The sequence below is a fragment of the Xenopus tropicalis genome, chromosome 9 (assembly GCF_000004195.4).
Source record: "Xenopus tropicalis strain Nigerian chromosome 9, UCB_Xtro_10.0, whole genome shotgun sequence".
In the NCBI taxonomy this organism is placed as follows: Eukaryota; Metazoa; Chordata; class Amphibia; order Anura; family Pipidae; genus Xenopus; species Xenopus tropicalis.
In genome coordinates this window covers 1,810,576-1,835,049 of record NC_030685.2, presented here as the reverse complement: position 1 = coordinate 1,835,049, position 24,474 = coordinate 1,810,576, and the positions used below count along the sequence as shown (strand labels likewise).

The following is a 24,474-nucleotide window of genomic DNA, read 5'->3' as shown; positions in this document are numbered from 1 at the left end:
TCGGCTCTGCTTTGGGGGTCAGTACCGACAGGGGCAGAAACTGGTGCTGAATGAAGCAGCAATAGTTGTTGTGCAACTGCACGGCCCAGCACTGCTGAACACAAAGCCCTTAGGAAGTCATATATACAAGTACCGAGTACCAACCCCCCTGTATATATCGGTGCGACTGACGCAATGACGGAGGCGCTGGGTCTCGGCAGAATCGCTTTATTAATACATAACAAATAAAACACCACCAGGTGGCGCTGCTGAGCAGTCTTCCATGGAATGAGCCAGAATGCTGATTGGCCGATCAGTAATTGCTCTGACCCTGTTGGTCTCGCCTGTAGCCCCTCCTCATGTATCCGCCCTCTTTCCTCTGGTACTGATCCTTCTGGTCTGGGGGGGAGAGAAATAATCTGCTGAAAAACTTACACGGAGCAAAAATAGTCTATTGGGGCAGCAGGACAGCGGCGGGATACTTGGGCGGGGCTAAAACATTTAAGGGCAGGGCATCCTTTCCCATGGTTAATTCAGGGGGCAAGACATACTTTGCTATTTGTTCAGGGGTGGAGCATCCTTCTTATGGTTTATTCAGGGGTGGGGCATTCTTCTTATGGTTTATTCAGGGGTGGGGCATTCTTCTTATGGTTTATTCAGGGGTGGGGCATTCATGGGCAGGACATACTTTCCCCTGGTTTTTTCAGGGGCAGGACATACTTTGCTATTTGTTCAGGGGTGTGGCATCCTTCTTACAGTTTATTCGGGGATGGGGCATGCTTCTTATGGTTTATTCAGGGGCGGGACATTTTCCTGGCTTTATTCAGGGGTGGGACATTTTCCTGGCTTTATTCAGGGGCAGGACATACTTTCCCCTGGTTTTTTCAGGGGTTGGACATTATTTTCCTAGCTTTATTCAGGGGCAGGACATACTTTCCCCTGGTTTATTCAGGGGTTGGACATTATTTTCCTAGCTTTATTCAGGGGCAGGACATACTTTCCTCTGGTTTATTCAGGGGTGGGGCATACTTTTCTTTTTGTTCAGGGGCAGGACATACTTTGCCACAGGAAACACTAGTATCACCTGTAGAACAGCCATATTGAAAACTAAGGTACATTTACCTCTGTCACCTCTGTCGCCTCTGTTGAAGTAGCCCCCATAACTGCCCTGCTTGTGGTCAAATATCCTCTCATTGTTTTCCACCAGGTTCCCAAGCTTCTCGGCCAATTGCAGGGCGGTGTTCTGTAGGGAGCTGGGCTCTGTGCCGTGCATCACCACTGTCTGTGTGGGCTGGTCCAGCGATGCCTGGGTGGGAGAGAGAACACCTCATTACTGGGGGGCCCCCTCTACTGGTGGCACATCCTTCCTGCCCCTTATACACAACTCACCATCAGCTCCTCGTTAATAATCATCTTGCTAATGATGCTGTGAACTGTGGGAATCTCCAGCTGGAACATGTCGCCCAGGATGCCCATCCTATGGGAGCAGGAGGTTAGTACACTAGAAAGCAAGATGGCGGCACTGGGCCGAGAGGTGGGACGGGAAGGGCAAGGAAATCTCACCTGATGGAGTCGTAGACGCTGCTGTAGGTGAAGAGATAAGTGCGCAGAGATTCTTCCTGGATCTTCCTACAAAGGGTATGGAGTCAGAATGAGCCCGGGGGCAATTACACTTCCCTCACAGAGCCAGGAACCCACCAAGCACTCGACCGCCCGTCTCACCTGATCAACATGCTCCGCACTCGCTCCGCCTCCGGGAATAGGTCCCACACCTTCCCGTTCATCTTCTCATTGATGATGAAGTTCTTGCAGGTCTTCCAGTCTCCCATCTTCATGGCTTTGGAAGCAGCAACTACGTGTTCCCTCATGCTCTCCGGGGGCCCTGGACAGAAGCAAACAGGCCATGGTCATGGTCCCTGGTGGCAACTATGGAACCACGGAGGTCCCTGGTGGCATCTATGAAACCACGGAGGTCCATGGTGGCATCTATGAAACCACGGAGGTCCATGGTGGCATCTATGAAACCACGGAGGTCCATGGTGGCATCTATGAAACCACGGAGGTCCATGGTGGCATCTATGAAACCACGGAGGTCCATGGTGGCATCTATGAAACCACAGAGGTCCATGGTGGCATCTATGAAACCACAGAGGTCCATAGTGGCATCTATGAAACCACAGAGGTCCATGGTGGCATCTATGAAACCACAGAGGTCCATGGTGGCATCTGTGGAACCACAGAGGTCCATGGTGGCATCTATGGAACCACAGAGGTCCATGGTGGCATCTATGGAACCATGGTGGTCCTCTGATCCTCACCTAGAAGCGGTTGCCTCTCTCCCACACGGAGCTGGTGGTGAAACTGTTTGCTGATCATCCTCCTCCTGGCATCAAACTCATGTGCCGCCATGTAAGGGATCTCCAGCAACATGGCCGACACCAGGTAGACGCACTCCAGCAGCTCCAGGTTGATGTGCATGTGGAACGGGATCTGCCGCCTCTTCTCTATCTTCTCCTGCTCCTGGTTCCTCTCCTGCATGGTCCTCATGAGAAGCCCCTGGCCCAGCAGCTCCTTGGCCCGGCCACTTGACTGTATGTCGAGCAGAGCGTTGTGGGCATCACGGATCATGCCCTGCCGGAAGGCGCAGATGCCCAGCTGCACCATGGTGCGGTTATACAGGATCTGGAGACACATAAGGGGGAAGAGATGAAGGGCACGGACGGGAAGGTGTGACCCCAAGTCACAGCGAGGGGGGGGGGGTACACGTTACCTGTACGGGGGGGTCTGCGTGTTGGATATTGTCCTGCAGGTGAGACATCAGCATGAGGTCACGGGCCTGGAACCAGCGGTTGTGCAGTGCATGATGGTAGATGTGGCACAAGATGGCGCAGGTTCGGATTCGGTCCGTCCTGTCCTTGGCGTATATATACTTGCACAGTCGGTCCATAAGGATCGCACTGTCCTCCGCCTCGTTCTCCGCCTGGTCCTGCTCCGACTGGAAGTGAAAACAACTCCATCAGGGAACCTTCCTCCTGCTGATGATTTCATCTCCCTTCCTCCCATCATAAGTAGAGAGCCCCCTAGGGGTGTGGGTGGGACTTACCTTGGACTCCTGCCCGGTGCTGAGCTGCCGCTGGTGGGCCTTGTAGTCGAACTTATAGTAGGTGTGCATGATCCTCCTCAGGTAGACCCTGCACACCTCCTCCGTGCTCCCCTTCTCCTGCAGGTACTTCTGGGCTCTCTCGATCACCTCGCACACTCGCGCCTCGTCCTTCAGGTTGTCCACGTACTCTAACGGGGGGTAACTGGGGGGTAAGTACAACATACCGATACCAACCCCGCCCCCACACTCCAGCCAATGAAGCTCCACCTACCCTGTGAGTGGGGGTCTGTGTTCTGCATGATCTTGGTGAACTCTTCGTCCATCCTCTCGATGAGGGTGAGGATACAGCCACGGACGCGCAGGGGCTGCGAAACAGACACACCAAAGGGTGAGAGAGTTCTTTATAGAGAGAGAACATACCCCGTGTCCCTGGTGCCGGGGGGCAATGAAGCGGGTTTGGTACCTGGTCCGTGTTGCTCAGATTCTCTGAATCCTCGGAGATGTGCTCCCCGATAAACATGTTGGAGTTGGCGAAGAGAATGTCCAGGAGATCATGGATGGAGTCCAAGCACTTCTTCCACATGTCTGCCTGAGGGGAGGAGCCGAGAATGTCAGCATGGGAGGCACAGACCAATAGCAAGAGAGCGAATCCCACCCCCCCGAGGGCCCCGTAGCCCCTAGAGAAGGGGCCTCTTACCTTCATGTAGGTGGCCAGGTTAGTATTGTAGTCGTACAGGGAGGCCACAATGTTGAACTTGATCTTGACGGCGATTCCTTGGCCCAAATTATTCTCCTCGGCGATTCCGGCCAATAAATGGAGGAGGTCGATCTGAGCGGCCCTAATGGGGGAGACAGGATGGGGCAATCAGACGTCTGCCAGGGGCAAGTAATGACACATACACTTTTGTTTCCTGGTCTACAGCCAATCATTTAGTCACCGTCACCAATGCCCAACCGGCCAATGAGCTCTCACCTGTCTGTGCCCTTCTTGCCCCGGGCCTGAAGGATCTCATTCAGCTTCTTAACAACTATGGGCGGAGTGATCTCTGTGCCTTTAGCAAACATCTTGGGCTTTTCCTGCAGCGAGAGGAGGTGGAGGGTAAATAAAGACAGAGAGGGGCAACAGAGAGACGCCACTGGGCAGAGAGGGGCAACAGAGAGACGCCACTGGGCAGAGAGGGGCAACAGAGAGACAAGCCACTGGGCAGAGAGGGGCGACAGAGAGACAAGCCACTGGGCAGAGAGGGGCGACAGAGAGACAAGCCACTGGGCAGAGAGGGGCAACAGAGACGCCACTGGGCAGAGAGGGGCAACAGAGAGACGCCACTGGGCAGAGAGGGGCAACAGAGAGACAAGCCACTGGGCAGAGAGGGGCGACAGAGAGACATCACTGGGCAGAGAGGGGCAACAGAGAGACATCACTGGGCAGAGAGGGGCAACAGAGAGACATCACTGGGCAGAGAGGGGCGACAGAGAGACAAGCCACTGGGCAGAGAGGGGCGACAGAGAGACATCACTGGGCAGAGAGGGGCAACAGAGAGACATCACTGGGCAGAGAGGGGCGACAGAGAGACATCACTGGGCAGAGAGGGGCGACAGAGACACGCCACTGGGCATAGAGGGGCAACAGAGAGACGCCACTGGGCAGAGAGGGGCAACAGAGAGACAAGCCACTGGGCAGAGAGGGGCAACAGAGAGACAAGCCACTGGGCATAGAGGGGCAACAGAGAGACAAGCCACTGGGCATAGAGGGGCAACAGAGAGACAAGCCACTGGGCATAGAGGGGCAACAGAGAGACATCACTGGGCAGAGAGGGGAACGGAGAGACATCACTGGGCAGAGAGGGGCGACAGAGAGACATCACTGGGCAGAGAGGGGCGACAGAGAGACATCACTGGGCATAGAGGGGCAACGGAGAGAGTCGCCACTGGGCAGAGAGGGGCAACAGCACATTTAGCGCCATTACTCACCTTAACCAATGGGACGCCTCCTTTGACTTTTTCCCACTCGCCTCCCCCTTCATTGTCGTCTTCTTCTTCCTCTCCCTCCTCATCCTTCCTCTTCACTTTGCGGTGCTGCTTCTTCTTGGCTTTCTCTTCTTTCTTCTTCTCCGCCGCCTGGCGGTCGCCCTCATTTACCGTCCTACGGGGGGGGGGGGGGGGGATACAGGCAGCAGCTTAGTATGGGTTAATGGGAAGCAGCCAGAACCGCCCTGTGCTGAACCGACTGCAGAGAGAGCTGGGTGGTTCCTGGGCCTAAATGAGGCCCCTCATACTATGCACCTGCATCCAAGCCAGAAGCCCCCCGCGTCCCAGCCAGAAGCCCCCTGCATGCCCCCCGCCTCCCCGCTAGAAGCCTCCCTGCCAGAAGCCCCCCGCGTCCCAGCCAGAAGCCCCCGTCTCAAGCTCCCTGCCTCCCCGCCAGAAGCCCCCCGTGTCCCACCCAGAAGCCCCCTGCATACCCCCTGCATGCCCCCCGCCTGCCCGCCAGAAGCCTCCCTGCCAGAAGCCCCCTGCGCCCCAGCCAAGAAGCCCCCCGCCTCCCCGACAGAAGCCCCCCGTGTCCCACCCAGAAGCCCCCTGCATGCCCCCCACCTCCCCACCAGAAGCCTCCCTGCCAGAAGCCCCCTGCGCCCCAGCCCAGAAGCCCCCCGCCTCCCCGACAGAAGCCCCCCGTGTCCCACCCAGAAGCACCCTGCATGCCCCCCACCTCCCCGCCAGAAACCTCCCTGCCAGAAGCCCCCTGCGTCCCAGCCCAGAAGCCCCCCGCCTCCCCGACAGAAGCCCCCCGTGTCCCACCCAGAAGCCCCCTGCATGCCCCCCACCTCCCCGCCAGAAGCCTCCCTGCCAGAAGCCCCCTGCGTCCCAGCCCAGAAGCCCCCCGCCTCAAGCCCCCCACATTACTCACTTTTTCAAGAAGCGCGAGGCCATCGATGTGTATTTGTTTTCGTCATCGGATTCATCAGAATCAGATTCGTCGGAGTCGGAGCCCCAATCTTCATCATCCGACGACGACTCCTCATCCTCTGCCTCCTGCGCAGAAACAAAGAGTTAATTTCCCAAACTGCCCTTCAGCTACCTGTCTGGGGGCAACAAGGAGCGGCTGCTGTGGGGCAATAATCACCTCTTTCTTGAGGAACTTGCTGCGGGATTCCGGGGGGGCGGAGTCGGCTTTCTTTAGGAACTTGCTGGCGCTCATCCCTTCATCGCTGTCATCGTCACTGGAGGAGGAAGCTGCAAGGCAAGCGCCATAGTGAGTGGGACCCGTGGGCTACTGGGCACCCAAGGGCTACCGGCCACCCAAGGGCTACTGGGCCAAAGGGGCAGATATATAGTCCGTCTCTATGGGCTCAGCACGTAGAACCTACGGGCGCTACTCCGGCCCATCACACGAGCAGGAACCGGTTCAGAGAACATGATGGGGATTAAAGGGGAACTAAAGTTTTATTGTGCAATATTGCTTTAAGAATACAACCCTGATGTTGCTGGACTACAGCTCCCAGCATGCCTCACTCTGTGCAGCAGGGTTTAGTTTCCCTTTAAGGCTTTAGGAAGTAAAAGCTCAGAACTTCTTACCCTCTGAGTCTTCATCCTTCTCTTGATCTTCGTCGGCAGATTCCTCGGGGTTCTGGGGGGGCAGAAGGATTAGATTTGCGTTACTGATGGGGGGAATAGATTCAGTAGGGGCCACAGTGTAGGGAGCCCCCCCGGGGGAATATCAGACCTGTTTATAGGCAGCGATGGGCGCCTCAAAGTCGCGGTTGTATTTCCTCAGCTTCTGGCGCAGGGTGCTCAGCGCTTTGGCGTTGTTCTTGTTCATCTTCTTCTTCCCCTCTTTGTCCTCCCAGAGCTGCGGGAACGTGACGGCAGCCATATTAGATCATGTGACCCTCCCGCTAGCCTGTTACCCCCCCCAGCTGGCGCCCCCCTCACCTCATTGAGATAGTCCTCGAGGTCGGAGAGTAGGCGGATGTAGAAGCGAGGGACCCCCTCCTTGTCCACGATGTTCTTGGCCTTGATGAAAGCCTTGCCCAGCTGCTCAAACTCCTCCAGGCACTTGGTCATGTCCCGGATCTTCATGGCGTTGCGGATGGTCTTGATCAGGTTGGTCAGTTCCTCGAACCTGCGCCCAACGGGAAGGAAAGCCGGGTCTCAGCGAACTACAACTCCCACAATTCCTTATTCACATCAGGAGCCGGGAACTACAACTCCCACAATTCCCTATTTACATCAGGAGCCTGGGAACTACAACTCCCACAATTCCCTATTTACATCAGGAGCCGGGAACTACAACTCCCAGGGTTCCCTAAGGAACTACAACTCCCAGGGTTCCCTAAGGAACTACAACTCCCAGGGTTCCCTAAGGAACTACAACTCCCAGGGTTCCCTAAGGAACTACAACTCCCAGGGTTCCCTAAGGAACTACAACTCCCAGGGTTCCCTAAGGAACTACAACTCCCAGGGTTCCCTAAGGAACTACAACTCCCACAATTCCTTATTTACACCAGAAGCCGGAAACTACAACTCCCCCAATTCCTTATTTACATCAGGAGCCGGGAACTACAACTCCCAGGGTTCCCTAAGGAACTACAACTCCCAGGGTTCCCTAAGGAACTACAACTCCCAGGGTTCCCTAAGGAACTACAACTCCCAGGGTTCCCTAAGGAACTACAACTCCCACAATTCCTTATTTACACCAGAAGCCGGAAACTACAACTCCCCCAATTCCTTATTTACATTAGGAGCCGGGAACTACAACTCCCCCAATTCCTTATTTACATCAGGAGCCGGGAACTACAACTCCCACAATTCCTTATTTACATCAGGAGTTGGGCACTACAACTCCCACAATTCCTTATTTACAACAGGAGCCGGGCACTACAACTCCCACAATTCCTTATTTACAACAGGAGCCGGGCACTACAACTCCCAAAATTCCTTATTTACATCAGAAGCCGGAAACTACAACTCCCACAATTCCTTATTTACATCAGGAGTCAGGAACTACAACTCCCACAATTCCTTATTTACATCAGATGCCGGAAACTACAACTCCCACAATTCCTTATTTACATCAGCAGTCAGGAACTACAACTCCCAGAATTCCCTATTTACACCAGGAGCCGGGGACTACTTTTTTGTTCCACAGCTCTCCAGTTTGGAATTTTCAGTTTATCTGGTTGCTAGGGTCCAATTTATCTTAGTAACCAGGGAGTAGTTTGAGAGAGTGACTGGTATATGAATAGGGAAGGGGCTGAATAGAAAGATAAGGAATAAAAAGTAACAGTAACAAATCTGAAGCCTCACAGAGCAATAGATTTCGGTTGCTGGGGTCAGTGACCCCCATTTGAAATCGGGGAAGAGGCAGAAGAAGCAAATAATTCAAAAACTATAAAAAAATAAATAATGAAGACCAATTGAAAAGCTGTTTGGAACCGGCCGTTCTATAACATTAAAAAGTTAACTTGAAGGTGACCCCCCCTTTAATTCCAGCGAGGATTTGCCTTACAGAACTCCCACTATTCCCCCAGGCAAGTGAACTCTGGGGGTCACATTATTTGGGGACCCCCCCCGCCCATATAAAGGACAACTTACCTTTTATCCTTGGCGCTGCGCACCACTCGCTTGGTGTCCTCCTCATCATCGCTGAGAATGATGGGCCTGTAGGGAGACACAACAGTCAGACCCCCGGGATTCCCCTCTAGGGACACAGAGTCATGTGACTGGTACCAACTCCCCGCTGGCAGGGACACTTACTGTTTGCCGAAGGTGCCCCCCACGGGCTTGGGCAGGATCTCATCTCCGGAGAGCGAGGATTCTGATTCGCTGTCTGAGCCGGTGGCAAAGAAACGCGACATGGCGCCGGTGGGTCTGAGTCACTGTGGGAGGAGCAAGAGAGACTGTCAGCAGGCATTGTGGGTAATTGTCTGACTGACCCCCCCACAGTCACTGTTACCTGTGCAATTACAACTCCCAGCACCCCACACTGTCAGTTACAGTACCGGTACCTGGATCCAATAAACATGGGTTCCGCTCAGTCCCGACCCCTGTGGCCCTAAGTCCATACTGCGCTACGGCTAATGCTGCCATATGGACTCACCCATCCCTGTGGGGCTTTAGAGTGCAAGCTCCTGGGCCCAGTGCCTCTCTATAGTACAACAGAGCTGTCTGTCCCAGTTTCCCAGCATCCCTTGGGGCTCTAAGTCCATACTGCGCTACGGCTGCTGCCATATGGACTCACCCATCCCTGTGCTGCTTTAGAGTGCAAGCTCCTGGGCCCAGTGCCTCTCTATAGTACAACAGAGCTGTCTGTCCCAGTTTCCCAGCATCCCTTGGGGCTCTAAGTCCATACTGCGCTACGGCTGCTGCCATATGGACTCACCCATCCCTGTGCTGCTTTAGAGTGCAAGCTCCTGGGCCCAGTGCCTCTCTATAGAACAAAAAAAATTCTGCCCCAGTTTCCCAGCATCCCTTGGGGCCCTAAGTCTGTACTGCGCTACGGCTGCTGCCATATGGACTCACCCATCCCTGCTGTGCTTTAAAGTGCAAGCTCCTGGGCCCAGTGCCTCCCTATAGTACAACAGAGCTGTGTGCCCCAGTTTCCCAGCATCCCTTGGGGCCCTAACTTTGTACTGCGCTACGGCTGCTGCCATATGGACTCACCCATCCCTGTGGGGCTTTAGAGTGCAAGCTCCTGGGCCCAGTGCCTCTCTATAGTACAACAAAGAGCTGTGTGTCCCAGTTTCCCAGCATCCCTTGGGGCCCTAAGTCTGTACTGCGCTACGGCTAATGCTGCCATATGGACTCCCCCATCCCTGTGGGGCTTTAGAGTGCAAGCTCCTGGGCCCAGTGCCTCTCTATAGTACAACAAAGAGCTGTCTGCCCCAGTTTCCCAGCATCCCTTGGGGCCCTTAGTCTGTACTGCGCTACGGCTAATGCTGCCATATGGACTCACCCATCCCTGTGGGGCTTTAGAGTGCAAGCTCCTGGGCCCAGTGCCTCTCTATAGTACAACAGAGCTGTGTGTCCCAGTTTCCCAGCATCCCTTGGGGCCCTAAGTCTGTACTGCGCTACGGCTAATGCTGCCATATGGACTCACCCATCCCTGTGGGGCTTTAGAGTGCAAGCTCCTGGGCCCAGTGCCTCTCTATAGTACAACAGAGCTGTGTGCCCCAGTTTCCCAGCATCCCTTGGGGCCCTAAATCCGTACTGCCCTATGGATGCTGCAATATGGACTCGCCCATCCCTGTGGGGCTTTAGAGTGCAAGCTCCTGGGCCCAGTGCCTCCCTATAGTACAACAAAGAGCTGTCTGCCCCAGTTTCCCAGCATCCCTTGGGGCCCTAAGTCTGTACTGCGCTACGGCTGCTGCTGCCATATGGACTCACCCATCCCTGTGGGGCTTTAGAGTGCAAGCTCCTGGGCCCAGTGCCTCCCTATAGTACAACAGAGCTGTGTGTCCCAGTTTCCCAGCATCCCTTGGGGCACTAAGTCTGTACTGCGCTACGGCTGCTGCCATATGGACTCACCCATCCCTGCTGTGCTTTAAAGTGCAAGCTCCTGGGCCCAGTGCCTCTCTATAGTACAACAGAGCTGTGTGCCCCAGTTTCCCAGCATCCCTTGGGGCCCTAAGTCCATACTGCGCTACGGCTGCTGCCATATGGACTCGCCCATCCCTGTGGGGCTTTAGAGTGCAAGCTCCTGGGCCAAGTGCCTCCCTATAGTACAACAGAGCTGTGTGTCCCAGTTTCCCAGCATCCCTTGGGGCCCTAAGTCTGTACTGCGCTACGGCTGCTGCCATATGGACTCGCCCATCCCTGTGGGGCTTTAGAGTGTAAGCTCCTGGGCCAAGTGCCTCCCTATAGTACAACAGAGCTGTGTGTCCCAGTTTCCCAGCATCCCTTGGGGCCCTAAGTCCATACTGCGCTACGGCTGCTGCCATATGGACTCGCCCATCCCTGTGGGGCTTTAGAGTGCAAGCTCCTGGGCCCAGTGCCTCCCTATAGTACAACAGAGCTGTCTGCCCCAGTTTCCCAGCATCCCTTGGGGCCCCTACATGTTCCCTCCCACAGGCCCTAGGGCCCCAAGCTTTATGCCCTTCCCCCCCAGCGGCCCTGGGGCCCGTCCATGCCTGTTACCCCCCCGGTATCCCCAGGGCCCCTCCCCGTATCTGCCCCATTCTCTCCCTGTGCCCTGAGGCCTTTCCGGCGCAAGTTCCTAACGGAGCCGCACAGCGCTGCGCCACTCGGTACATTCGCCCCTTTGGGTTCCGAGCAGACAGACAAGGCCTCGGCCCGGTGCGAATCCCCTCCCTGCACCGTGTGCCCCGCACTTACCGACCCCGCACTTACCGACCCCTCACACACACACGCTGCAACGCGGCTCGGAATCGGGCAGGAAAGGAGCAGCACCGCGCAGGCGCAGAGAGAAGTAAAGTCTACAGCACGCATGCGCCAACCCGGCAAATCACTCGCACCGGAAGTACGTAGATTTCGCCCCAGAACTACAACCCCCAGAATGCTAAGCGCAGGAGTTGCCGCAGGTAGCACGCAGTTATTCCGCTGAGGGATGCCGGAACTTGTAGTGTGAGATCTTTAGCGGCTCTTGCGTTTGTGTGTGGGGCCCTTGTGCCCTGTCCCTGAGACTCGTTATGGCTCCCAGCAAGTGTGGGTCAGGGCTGGGACATTCGCACTCCTCCCACTCGGAACCAGCCCGTATCACTGGGGTTTGGCGTCTGATCTGACCTGGGAGACTCTCTGCTTGTATCGCCACACTCCGGCTGCCGTAAAGCGAGGCAGTGCTGCTGCTCTTTTTATAGGGAGACAGTATAGACAATAACTAATGGAACTGCGCACCCCCACAAACAGGGAATGGACCAGTCCGAGGGGTAAATGAGACTATGGGGGGAACACTGCCCCCCCCAGGCTGAAGCCCGGAATGAGAGGGGGGTATTTGCTGAAGGCCTATTGCCCCCCCCCCAGGAGAATGAATTAAGGGGGTGCAATTTGTCGCCCCTGTCTCACATCCTCAGCAGACAGGGGGCGCTGTTCCATTGCTGCCTATGGGAGACATTGTAGTAAGTGCAGGTGTGGGGGGATAATATGTATCCTGCCCCAGGGCTCTACTGCTCCAGGGGTAATTACATGTACCGTTTGGGATTAGCCCCAATATTCCCTGCCCTGTATCCTCCCCATGCCCCTCTGATACTCTTCCCATCATTCCTCCTGCCCCATCCCAACATGGGGGGCAATACCCAAAGCACCTCCCCATGCCCCTCTGATACTCTTCCCATCATTCCTCCTGCCCCATCCCAACATGGGGGGCAATACCCAAAGCACCTCCCCATGCCCCACTGATACTCTTCCTATCATTCCTCCTGCCCCATCCCAACATGGGGGGCAATACCCAAAGCATCTCCCCATGCCCCACTGATACTCTTCCTATCATTCCTCCTGCCCCATCCCAACATGGGGGGCAATACCCAAAGCACCTCCCCATGCCCCTCTAATACTCTTCCTATCATTCCTCCTGCCCCATCCCAACATGGGGGGCAATACCCAAAGCACCTCCTCAGCCCCACTGATACTCTTCCTATCATTACTCCTGCCCCATCCCAACATGGGGGGCAATACCCAAAGCACCTCCCCATGCCCCTCTGATACTCTTCCTATCATTCCTCCTGCCCCATCCCAACATGGGGGGCAATACCCAAAGCACCTCCCCATGCCCCTCTAATACTCTTCCTATCATTCCTCCTGCCCCATCCCAACATGGGGGGCAATACCCAAAGCATCTCCCCATGCCCCTCTGATACTCTTCCTATCATTACTCCTGCCCCATCCCAACATGGGGGGCAATACCCAAAGCACCTCCTCAGCCCCTCTGATACTCTTCCTATCATTCCTCCTGCCCCATCCCAACATGGGGGGCAATACCCAAAGCACCTCCCCATGCCCCACTGATACTCTTCCTATCATTCCTCCTGCCCCATCCCAACATGGGGGGCAATACCCAAAGCACCTCCCCATGCCCCACTGATACTCTTCCTATCATTACTCCTGCCCCATCCCAACATGGGGGGCAATACCCAAAGCACCTCCTCAGCCCCACTGATACTCTTCCTATCATTACTCCTGCCCCATCCCAACATGGGGGGCAATACCCAAAGCACCTCCTCAGCCCCTCTGATACTCTTCCTATCATTCCTCCTGCCCCATCCCAACATGGGGGGCAATACCCAAAGCACCTCCCCATGCCCCACTGATACTCTTCCTATCATTCCTCCTGCCCCATCCCAACATGGGGGGCAATACCCAAAGCACCTCCCCATGCCCCACTGATACTCTTCCTATCATTCCTCCTGCCCCATCCCAACATGGGGGGCAATACCCAAAGCACCTCCTCATGCCCCACTGATACTCTTCCTATCATTCCTCCTGCCCCATCCCAACATGGGGGGCAATACCCAAAGCACCTCCTCAGCCCCTCTAATACTCTTCCTATCATTCCTCCTGCCCCATCCCAACATGGGGGGCAATACCCAAAGCACCTCCTCATGCCCCACTGATACTCTTCCTATCATTCCTCCTGCCCCATCCCAACATGGGGGGCAATACCCAAAGCACCTCCCCATGCCCCACTGATACTCTTCCTATCATTCCTCCTGCCCCATCCCAACATGGGGGGCAATACCCAAAGCACCTCCTCATGCCCCTCTGATACTCTTCCTATCATTCCTCCTGCCCCATCCCAACATGGGGGGCAATACCCAAAGCACCTCCTCAGCCCCTCTAATACTCTTCCTATCATTCCTCCTGCCCCATCCCAACATGGGGGGCAATACCCAAAGCACCTCCTCATGCCCCACTGATACTCTTCCTATCATTCCTCCTGCCCCATCCCAACATGGGGGGCAATACCCAAAGCACCTCCCCATGCCCCACTGATACTCTTCCTATCATTACTCCTGCCCCATCCCAACATGGGGGGCAATACCCAAAGCACCTCCTCAGCCCCTCTAATACTCTTCCTATCATTCCTCCTGCCCCATCCCAACATGGGGGGCAATACCCAAAGCACCTCCTCATGCCCCACTGATACTCTTCCTATCATTCCTCCTGCCCCATCCCAGCATGGGGGGCAATACCCAAAGCACCTCCTCAGCCCCTCTGATACTCTTCCTATCATTCCTCCTGCCCCATCCCAACATGGGGGGCAATACCCAAAGCACCTCCCCATGCCCCTCTGATACTCTTCCTATCATTCCTCCTGCCCCATCCCAACATGGGGGGCAATACCCAAAGCACCTCCTCATGCCCCACTGATACTCTTCCTATCATTACTCCTGCCCCATCCCAACATGGGGGGCAATACCCAAAGCACCTCTTCATGCCCCACTGATACTCTTCCTATCATTCCTCCTGCCCCATCCCAACATGGGGGGCAATACCCAAAGCACCTCCTCATGCCCCACTGATACTCTTCCTATCATTCCTCCTGCCCCATCCCAACATGGGGGGCAATACCCAAAGCACCTCCCCATGCCCCACTGATACTCTTCCTATCATTACTCCTGCCCCATCCCAACATGGGGGGCAATACCCAAAGCACCTCCCCATGCCCCACTGATACTCTTCCTATCATTCCTCCTGCCCCATCCCAGCATGGGGGGCAATACCCAAAGCATCTCCCCATGCCCCTCTGATACTCTTCCTATCATTACTCCTGCCCCATCCCAGCATGGGGGGCAATACCCAAAGCATCTCCCCATGCCCCTCTGATACTCTTCCTATCATTACTCCTGCCCCATCCCAGCATGGGGGGCAATACCCAAAGCATCTCCCCATGCCCCACTGATACTCTTCCTATCATTACTCCTGCCCCATCCCAGCATGGGGGGCAATACCCAAAGCATCTCCCCATGCCCCACTGATACTCTTCCTATCATTACTCCTGCCCCATCCCAACATGGGGGGCAATACCCAAAGCACCTTCTCAGCCCCTCTGATACTCTTCCTATCATTACTCCTGCCCCATCCCAACATGGGGGGGCAATACCCAAAGCACCTCCTCATGCCCCACTGATACTCTTCCTATCATTCCTCCTTCCCCATCCCAACATGGAGGGGGGGGGGGGGCAATACCCAAAGCACCTCCTACAGGTGTTGATGGGGCCGGTGGATTATATTCAGTATCAGCATCAGAAGTTATTACTAAACTGTAGATAAGTGGTTCCTACATTACAGATCAGGACTGGGCAAGACCCCCCCTGCCGTGGGGCAATAAGCTGCTCTTCTATGATTATTCAGGTATCAGGTCCATGAAGATCTGGGGGGGTCACATGCAGAGTCCCTAGGGCCCCACAGGAGCCCCTGCTTGTATGGGGTAATGGAGCCTTATCTCATATATCTGGGCCTGGGGGCATCTGTGCAGTTAGCACTGACCTGCGTGGCTCTGACTTGCCCATTTACTCCTATTGGCTGAGTCAGTGCTTCTAGTATGGCAGCTCCCTTTGTTCTAGTGAGGCCCCTCATTATTGTACTTAATCCCCTGCCTACAGTCTGCTGCACTGGGGGGGGGGTGTTATATTAGGCACTGAGGTGCTGGGTGGGATTACAGTGATGTGCGGTGAGACAATGGGGCTACTCCTGCTGGGACCCCCAAGTGTATTGGGCTACTCCTGCCAGGACCCCCAGGTGTATTGGGCTACTCCTGCCGGGACCCTCAGGTGTATTGGGTCTCCCCGCGGGAACCCCGGGTATATAGGGGCGCTCCTTGTATCCTACTATAACCCTACTATAGTTTATATAAATGCCCCGCTGTGTAGCCCTGGGGGCAGCTGTTCCTGCACCGGTACAGCTGGGGTGTTTGCTACAGAAACCCTACTATAGTTTATATAAATACCCCGCTGTGTAGCCCCGGGGGCAGCCATTCCTGCACCGGTACAGCTGGGGTGTTTGCTACAGAAACCCTACTATAGTTTATATAAATACCCCACTGTGTAGCCCCGGGGGCAGTCATTCAAGCAGGAAAAAAAAAAAAAAAGGCACAGGTTACATAGCAGATAACAGATACACTCTGTAGAATACAATGGTGTTTTATCCGTTATCTGCTATGTAACCTGTGCCTTTTTTTTTTTTTTCCTGCTTGAATGACTGCCCCCGGGGCTACACAGCAGGGTATTTATATAAACTATAGTAGGGTTGCTGTAGCAAACACACAAGGGCAGGGCAATAGTACATTATAGTTTAACTACTTTGATACACTTTCATTTTTTGGTGTTACTGTTCCTTTAAGCCCCTGATCCTCCCATAAGCTAGTGGGAAACCTGCCCTTTTCCTCTTCCCCAATCCTGTTGGAGTTGCCTGTGATGTCATAGCTCCACCCCTTTGGATCATCCCCCTGCTCCCTTGGTAACAGGGCATCATGCAGTGGGCACGGTGGGTTCCAGAGACGGGCAGAGAGTGCCAGTTCAACATCTGGCGTTTATTTGATACAAAAGTAAAGGCTTTCGGTAAGAAATATACAGAAACAAGTATTTACAGCAAGTACATAAATATATAATTATACAGGCGGGTCCATTGGACTCTATGGGAGCAATGATGCACGGGGGATGCTGGGAAAAACATGGCTGTCCCGCGGCCAACATCAGCAGCTGATTGTGTAGGGATCCTGAGAAGGTAGTTAGGCAGTTTATAGGGGCAGAACCCCCAAGTCTATTGCTTTGTGGAGCAGAACCTCGAGCCCAGTCAGGCCCAGACTTCTATGATATCATCGGACTCCAGGCCCAGCTCCTCGGCCGTGTTCTTCCCTTTCAGTTTCTGGCCCTCGAAGAAAAAGGAGACTTTGTGCTTCTTGGTGAGACCCATTGCAGCCTGGTACTGATCCATTAGGGACTGGAGCGGCTCCACCTGCAACAGGAAAAGTCACATGAGCTTCGCAAAGGGCAAAAAAAAAGCGATTTAAGGGCAGTTTGTTATGGGCTGAAGCCCAGCAGCAGGTAGGAGGGGGCCAGCTGGGGGCCCAGTAGGTGGGGGGGGTATGTTCTACCCAGTGCCCCTTAAAGTACTGTAGAACCCTAACTGGGTCTGAATGTAACAGCACCAACCCCTATGTCAGGGTCTGTACCCCAATAAATGGGAAGTCACTGGTTACATGGGGGGCAAGGGTAGATATCCTGTGCCGCCCCCCCTTCCCCATGTACCCAGTGTATATAGGCCACACACCCCTATGTGACCATACTGTATAGATACATTTGGGGGGGCACAGGATAAAGTATGCCATACCACCCCCCCCCCCCCCCATGTACCCACAGTGTAGATATATGTGTGTATGTAACCATACTGTATAGATACATTTGGGGGGGGGGCACAGGATAAAGTATGCCATAAACCCCCCCCCCCCCATGTACCCACAGTGTAGATATGCCACACCCCCCTATGTAACCATACTGTATAGATACAGGGGGGGGGGGGGGATAAGTATCCTGTGCCCCCACACAATGGTACAACACAGGGTAGCTCTCCCATGCCCGCCCCCCCCCCCCCCATGTACCCACAGTGTAGATATGTCACACCCCCCTATGTGACCATACTGTAGATACATGGGGGGCATGCCCCCAACAACCCCCAATGTACCCACACAGGGCAGCTCTCCCATGCCCCCAACAACCCCCAATGTACCCACACAGGGCAGCTCTCCCATGCCCCCAACAACCCCCAATGTACCCACACAGGGCAGCTTTCCCATGCCCCCAACAACCCCCAATGTACCCACACAGGGCAGCTTTCCCATGCCCAGGGCACACTGGCAGGGTACATACAGGCTCCTCACCTTCCCCACCATGACACTGAGGTGCGACTGCTTCTCCTTCCCCTGCACCTTTATACAGATCTTCTCATTTGGGTCAGAATCTTCCTGCCCATCGGGCGGGGACAGAACCACACAGTCTGGGAGAGAAGCAAATAATGGGCTGAACACATGGTGTTACATGGGGAGGGCACTGAATTGGCACAGAAAGCAAGAGAACAATGGGTTAATGGGAGAACTGGGAGGGGGATGGGAAGGGATGGGGGTCCGTGGGGAAATGGATAGAAATAAAAAGATACAAAATGGTGGAGGGAGAAAGGGAAGACAATGAGGAGAGAATAAAATACAGTTTACTGTATAATACTGACTAAACCCTGGGGTACAGTCCCATTACTAAGGGGCCCCATGCCCCCCCAGGTATCAGATTTGCCCAGGGAATTAAAGGGAACAAAGCGCAGAGTCAGCGCCTCCCATAATACCCAGAGTCCTTTGCACACAGAGTTACAGAATGTGGCTGCTTTGCTTAACCCTTTGCACACAGACCCCACGCGCCCAATGTTATCTGCTTCCTGTAACTGCCCCGTCACTGGGTGTGACTTGCACTGGGAGTGTTACCCCCCCCCCCAGCCCCTATCAATATCTCCTGTTACACAGCCGCCCCCCCCAGTACTACTGTAGCCCCACACTGCCATCTTCCTCTTCTGCCTCCTGGGGCCCTGGGGCCGGTGCCAACTCCCAACCTGTTCTCAATCCCCCCCCGGCCCCTATCAGTATCTCCTGTTACACAGCCGCCCCCCCCCCCCCCAGTACTACTGTAGCCCCACACTGCCATCTTCCTCTTCTGCCTCCTGGGGCCCTGGGGCCGGTGCCAACTCCCAACCTGTTCTCAATCCCCCCCCGGCCCCTATCAGTATCTCCTGTTACACAGCCGCCCCCCCCCAGTACTACTGTAGCCCCACACTGCCATCTCCCTCTTCTGCCTCCTGGGGCCAGTGCCAACTCCCACCCTGTTCTCAATCCTCCTTAGGATTCATTGCTATTTCATTGGGAGAGGTTTGCCTTCCCCTTGTAGCATTTATAGGTACAATCTCTCAGGAGTCTGACCCTACGGTGCAGCCATAAAGGAATCTATTGCTACATTGGGAGTTGCAGTTTAACACTAGATTTCAGTAGTGCAACAGCCCAAACCTGCAGCCCTGGGTCCCTGAGCATTTCCCCACCCCCTACCGGGAAATTAAGTGTCAGCAAGCGGCAAATACAGTCTGTTCCTACAAAAAGCACCGATTGGTCAGATCTGACAGGGGCCCAGATGCAGAGGAGAGGATTGTGGGAAATGCTTACCAATGATATCAGCCACAGTCAGGTTCATGGACTTTGGGGTCTGAGACTTGTTCAGCTCCTCGTCCCCGAGGAGGAGGAGGATCCGGGAAGGCTCCACATTCAGTTGGGAAGCCATGGACTGCGCCAGTTTCTCCAGGGGGTCCCACTGGGGCACAAGGCAACAGGTTAGGCCCCAATATGGGGGGGGATTTGCAGATACCCCAGCACGGGGGAGTCTAGTGATGAGCTGCCCACCCCACCTCTGCCCATAGCCCAGTACCTGCCCCCACCCCACCTCTGCCCATAGCCCAGTACCTGCCCCCACCCCACTTCTGCCCATAGCCCAGTACCTGCCCCCACCCCACCTCTGCCCATAGCCCAGTACCTGCCCCCACCCCACCTCTGCCCATAGCCCAGTACCTGCCCCCACCCCACCTCTGCCCATAGCCCAGTACCTGCCCCCAGCCCAGCTGCCCCACATGGCACTCACCATTGCCAGATTTATCCTGAAGAGTTTGCCTCCCCTGCGCACCTTGACTGTCAGCTCCGGGGCCGGGCTGCTCCCCACAACAATCACATCGTTCTCTTCTGTCGTCACCTTCTGTCCCGGGGAGAGAACGGTCCCCAAATCCCTGAGCCGAGCGTCCATCTCCCTAGTACAGAGGCACGGGGGTCATTCACATGGAGCCCCAGCAGAGCTGCCCCTGCCGTACCCAGTACCCCACTATGGGGAGGCACGGGGGTCATTCACATGGAGCCCCAAGCACAGCTGCCCCTGCCGTACCCAGTACCCCACTATGGGACAAGCTGGGCAGGCTCATTTACACTGGGGGGAGGCACAGGGGGTCATTTACATGGAGCCCCAGCACAGCTGCCCCTGCCGTACCCAGTACCCCACTACGGGACAAGCTGGGCAGGCTCATTTACACTGGGGGGGCTCTTTACCAATACAGAGACAACCTACCTGATTTTGTTATACGCCCGCCCCTTTCTCCTTACTGGGGTCTTCGGGGTGGGTGGGGGTGAGGGAGAGCCAGTGCGGAGCCTGAGAAGCAAAGACAAGTGTCAGGCAATGAATCCCCAGGGAGACCCAATGAGTCCCCCCCCCCCCCACTTACCTCTCAGTATTGGGGGGCTCTGTCTCGTCAGTCTCAGAATCAGTCAGTTCCTTGGTGGGGGGTTTCTGCTGGGTGACGGGGGGCACAATCTCACTCTCTACATCTGGACAAGAGCAGGGATAAGGGAGATGGTCCCACCGAGACACCGTACAACCTACAGACCCCCCATTCTCCCCCCAGTCTCCCCTTATTCCTCACCTTCAGACCCCCGGATGCTGTGCAGCTCCGACATCTGCAGGAGGGCCTTGGAGTTATCGGGGGGCAGCTTCAGGCTGCTGTTCACCTGAGAAAGGAGACATTTATATGGGAGGGGTATCTGCCTGTGAGCACACTTACCCCGAGTGTCAGGCTGTGGCAGATTGTACCTGGGGCAATACCTACGCCCCCGGGGTAGTTACCTTATTAGAGTAGACGGACACGGAGGCCGGGACGGTCCCAGGGAGCAGTCGTCTGCGCTTCACTTGCCGCGGTCTCACCAATTCCACATCACTGTCACTGCTCTCCTCACTCTGTGGGACACGGGGGGGACCATTATATTGGGGGGGGGGTCACTCTGTGGGACACGGGGGGGGGGACCATTATATTGGGGGGGGAAAAGACCATCACAATTACATGGGGGGGTCACTCTGTGAGACAGGGTGCGGGGGAGACCATTATATTGGGGGGGGGGGGGATCACTGTGGGACAGGGTGCGGGGGAGACCATTACATTGGGGGGGGGGTGTCACTGTGGGACAGGGTGCGGGGGAGACCATTACATTGGGGGGGGTCACTCTGTGGGACAGGGGGCGGGGGAGACCATTACATTGGGGGGGGGGTCACTCTCTGGGACAGGGTGCGGGGGAGACCATTACATTGGGGGGGGTGTGTCACTGTGGGACAGGGGGCGGGGGAGACCATTACATTGGGGGGGGGTCACTCTCTGGGACAGGGTGCGGGGGAGACCATTACATTGGGGGGGGGGGGTCACTCTCTGGGACAGGGTGCGGGGGAGACCATTACATTGGGGGGGGTCACTCTGTGGGACAGGGGGCGGGGGAGACCATTACATTGGGGGGGGGGGGTCACTCTCTGGGACAGGGTGCGGGGGAGACCATTACATTGGGGGGGGGGGTGTCACTGTGGGACAGGGGGCGGGGGAGACCATTACATTGGGGGGGGGGGGATCACTGTGGGACAGGGTGCGGGGGAGACCATTACATTGGGGGGGGTGTCACTGTGGGACAGGGGGCGGGGGAGACCATTACATTGGGGGGGGGGGTCACTCTCTGGGACAGGGTGCGGGGGAGACCATTACATTGGGGGGGGGGGGTCACTCTCTGGGACAGGGTGCGGGGGAGACCATTACATTGGGGGGGGTCACTCTGTGGGACAGGGGGCGGGGGAGACCATTACATTGGGGGGGGGGGATCACTGTGGGACAGGGTGCGGGGGAGACCATTACATTGGGGGGGGGTGTCACTGTGGGACAGGGGGCGGGGGAGACCATTACATTGGGGGGGGGTCACTCTCTGGGACAGGGTGCGGGGGAGACCATTACATTGGGGGGGGGGGGTCACTCTCTGGGACAGGGTGCGGGGGAGACCATTACATTGGGGGGGTCACTCTGTGGGACAGGGGGCGGGGGAGACCATTACATTGGGGGGGGGGTCACTCTCTGGGACAGGGTGCGGGGGAGACCATTACATTGGGGGGGGGTGTCACTGTGGGACAGGGGGCGGGGGAGACCCTCTCTGGGACAGGGTGCGGGGGAGACCATTACATTGGGGGGGGGGTCACTCTGTGGGACAGGGGGCAGGGGAGACCATTACATTGGGGGGGGGGGCACTCTGTGGGACAGGGGCAGGGGAGACCATTACATTGGGGGGGGGGGTCACTCTGTGGGACAGGGGGCAGGGGAGACCATTACATTGGGGGGGGGGTCACTCTGTGGGACAGGGTGCGGGGGAGACCATTACATTGGGGGGGGGGGCACTCTGTGGGACAGGGGGCAGGGGAGACCATTACATTGGGGGGGGGGGGTCACTCTGTGGGACAGGGGACAGGGGAGACCATTACATTGGGGGGGGGGGTCACTCTGTGGGACAGGGGACAGGGGAGACCATTACATTGGGGGGGGGGCAGTTACAATCCCTATGGCAGCACCAACATTACAGTAACTATAGCTGCGCCTACATGAGGGATCAGTAACAGCACAAACCCAGTAGCTAGTGGCCCCATACAGACCGGAGCGCTGCCCCACACCCGTATCAGTTAGCTGCCCCCCCCCCCCCGCCAAGTTTAGACTCCCCCTGGGCCCCCAGGCACCGTGTTAGGAAAGTACAGTATATACACACACACACAGGTATAACCCGCTCCTCCCCACACACCGGCCCTGGGGCCACTATGTCACTTAACCCTTTAACCCTTCCCTTGCCCTAACTTACCCCAATTGTAACCGTATCAGCCATCTTGCGTTCCCTTTATAGCTCCACCCCGCACATGCCTATTGGCCGGCGCCCAATGGGGGCGTTACACCATAACCAAGACACGCCCCCATCGCTACTCGCGGGAGGGCTTCGCGCAAGGCATGTCGGGTTATGTAGTTCAGAAGCTATCCCCGCCTACCCGGTCGAGGTTGCCCTAAGATGTAAGAGGATTGGCTCCTGTACGGTCACTCATTCCCCTCAGCCTATCACAGACGGAATGCGCTCCAACAGGCCACGCCCCTCTCCCACTCCAAAGGGCTCCTTTCTGGCAGCCTGACAGATTCTTTTTCACCCAGTCAAGTGCAGCCAATCAGATTCTCGGTTTTTTTGCATGGTCAGGATCTATACAATGTTAAATGCCTGGGAAATTCCCATAGCAACCAGCCAGATAGTGGTAACCCTCTGTAGCAACCAGGCAAGGAGCAAAGACCAATAGTGATCAATGTTTGAAACTGATTTGTATTTAGACAATACAATCCAAAGTGCAGGTTGAGCAAGCAATGTGCCCTGCCTGGGGTATTTACAGGTCTGGTTGCCATGGTAGCAGACCTCACATTTGAACAACAAAAATATAATATTAAAAGGTATGAATAGATAATAATGACTAAAACATGGGCCCTCAGGCCGACAGATCTATAGTGCGGGGCCCCAAAGGGATCCTAGTGCAGGAGGGCTTACCTACCGCCTCGTACCTGTGGGGGGAGCCGGACTCAATATCGATGCAGGGGCCACAGGCAGTGGGGGCCTCAGTGCCGGACACAAAGCAGGGAGACGTAGGCAGGAGTCCATCTTGGCTTTGGGCAGAGTCCCTCAAGTCTGTGTGGGGCCCAGAGGAGCGCAGGGGTGCAGGGCTGGGGCCCCCTTGGCTTTGGGCAGGGCTGGGGCCCCCTTGGCTTTGGGCAGGGCTGGGGCCCCCTTGGCTTTGGGCAGGGCTGGGGCCCTGAGGGGCAGAAGCCAGGGGAGTGCTGCCCTCTAGCGTTGGGGGAGGATTTCTCTCCTTGGAGCCAAGTTGGGGATCCCATGGATCCAGCGCACTGAGATTCCCCATTGTTTGGGGACAGTCTGGGTCCTCGTTCCTCTCCGAGTTGGGATCGTGGGGCTCAGTCCCTTCCCTTTCTCCTGACGCCTCTTCATCTGCCCCTGCATTCTGCCCCTTGCCCCCGGCAGGATTCCGCCGAACTGTGGCCCCGGCTCTTCCCTTGGCTGCTGGGAGCTGTCAATAGAGACCATTGGTTTATTCCTCTCCCCACAGTGTATCGTCCCTATAGCACCAACATGTTCCGTAGCGCTGTACCCAAGCCATTCATACAGGGGGTGCCACTTAGCAGCTAATGATTAGTAACCAATAGCAACCAATTAGCCTTATTGGCCTGAGCTGATCAGAACTAACGAACAGCAGTCTCATTCTGTCCCAGGAATTCAACAGGCGTCTTAAAGGGGATATAAACTCAAATATAATAATTATCAGCAATTGCACATACACACTCAGGTAATTACTATAGAAAGCAGTGCCTGCCCCTTTCCTTCTCTGCACTGCTGGTTCTGACTATTGAAATAATGGCATCAGCCAAGTGACTAACAAACCTGCAGAGAAACACACAACACAGTTTGGGCTGGGGGGGCAGTTAGGAGGGGGCTGCGTTACACGGCACAGGGGTGAGTTTGGCAATAGGCAGTTAAA

General features: G+C 55.9%; 2 protein-coding genes across 4 annotated transcripts; both read right to left on the bottom strand.

The window, feature by feature from the left end:
* Positions 1 to 191: 191 nt before the first annotated feature.
* eif3c (eukaryotic translation initiation factor 3 subunit C) lies at positions 192 to 11,846 on the bottom strand. 3 transcript variants are annotated; one of them, XM_031892579.1, is made up of 21 exons: positions 11,825 to 11,846; positions 8,840 to 8,961; positions 8,678 to 8,743; positions 7,016 to 7,205; positions 6,807 to 6,932; positions 6,659 to 6,710; positions 6,207 to 6,316; positions 5,991 to 6,115; positions 5,054 to 5,225; positions 4,056 to 4,159; positions 3,780 to 3,921; positions 3,546 to 3,671; positions 3,354 to 3,447; positions 3,083 to 3,270; positions 2,750 to 2,974; positions 2,298 to 2,661; positions 1,702 to 1,861; positions 1,543 to 1,608; positions 1,369 to 1,456; positions 1,102 to 1,285; positions 192 to 378 (listed from the first exon to the last, which is right to left on the bottom strand). In XM_031892579.1, exons 2-21 carry the CDS (start codon positions 8,938 to 8,940, stop codon positions 293 to 295), a joined length of 2,769 nt encoding a protein of 922 aa, XP_031748439.1. In that variant the 5' UTR covers positions 8,941 to 8,961; positions 11,825 to 11,846; the 3' UTR covers positions 192 to 292.
* A 4,707-nt stretch (positions 11,847 to 16,553) lies between these two features.
* On the bottom strand, positions 16,554 to 23,977 carry nfatc2ip (nuclear factor of activated T cells 2 interacting protein). Its single transcript, NM_001079067.1, is given in 10 exon segments — positions 16,554 to 16,990; positions 17,913 to 18,028; positions 19,230 to 19,374; positions 19,699 to 19,861; positions 20,173 to 20,253; positions 20,327 to 20,429; positions 20,525 to 20,609; positions 20,725 to 20,835; positions 23,476 to 23,594; positions 23,596 to 23,977. Coding segments are annotated over 10 exon segments (1,305 nt in total). The 5' UTR covers positions 23,816 to 23,977; the 3' UTR covers positions 16,554 to 16,828.
* Between the last annotated feature and the right edge of the window lie 497 nt (positions 23,978 to 24,474).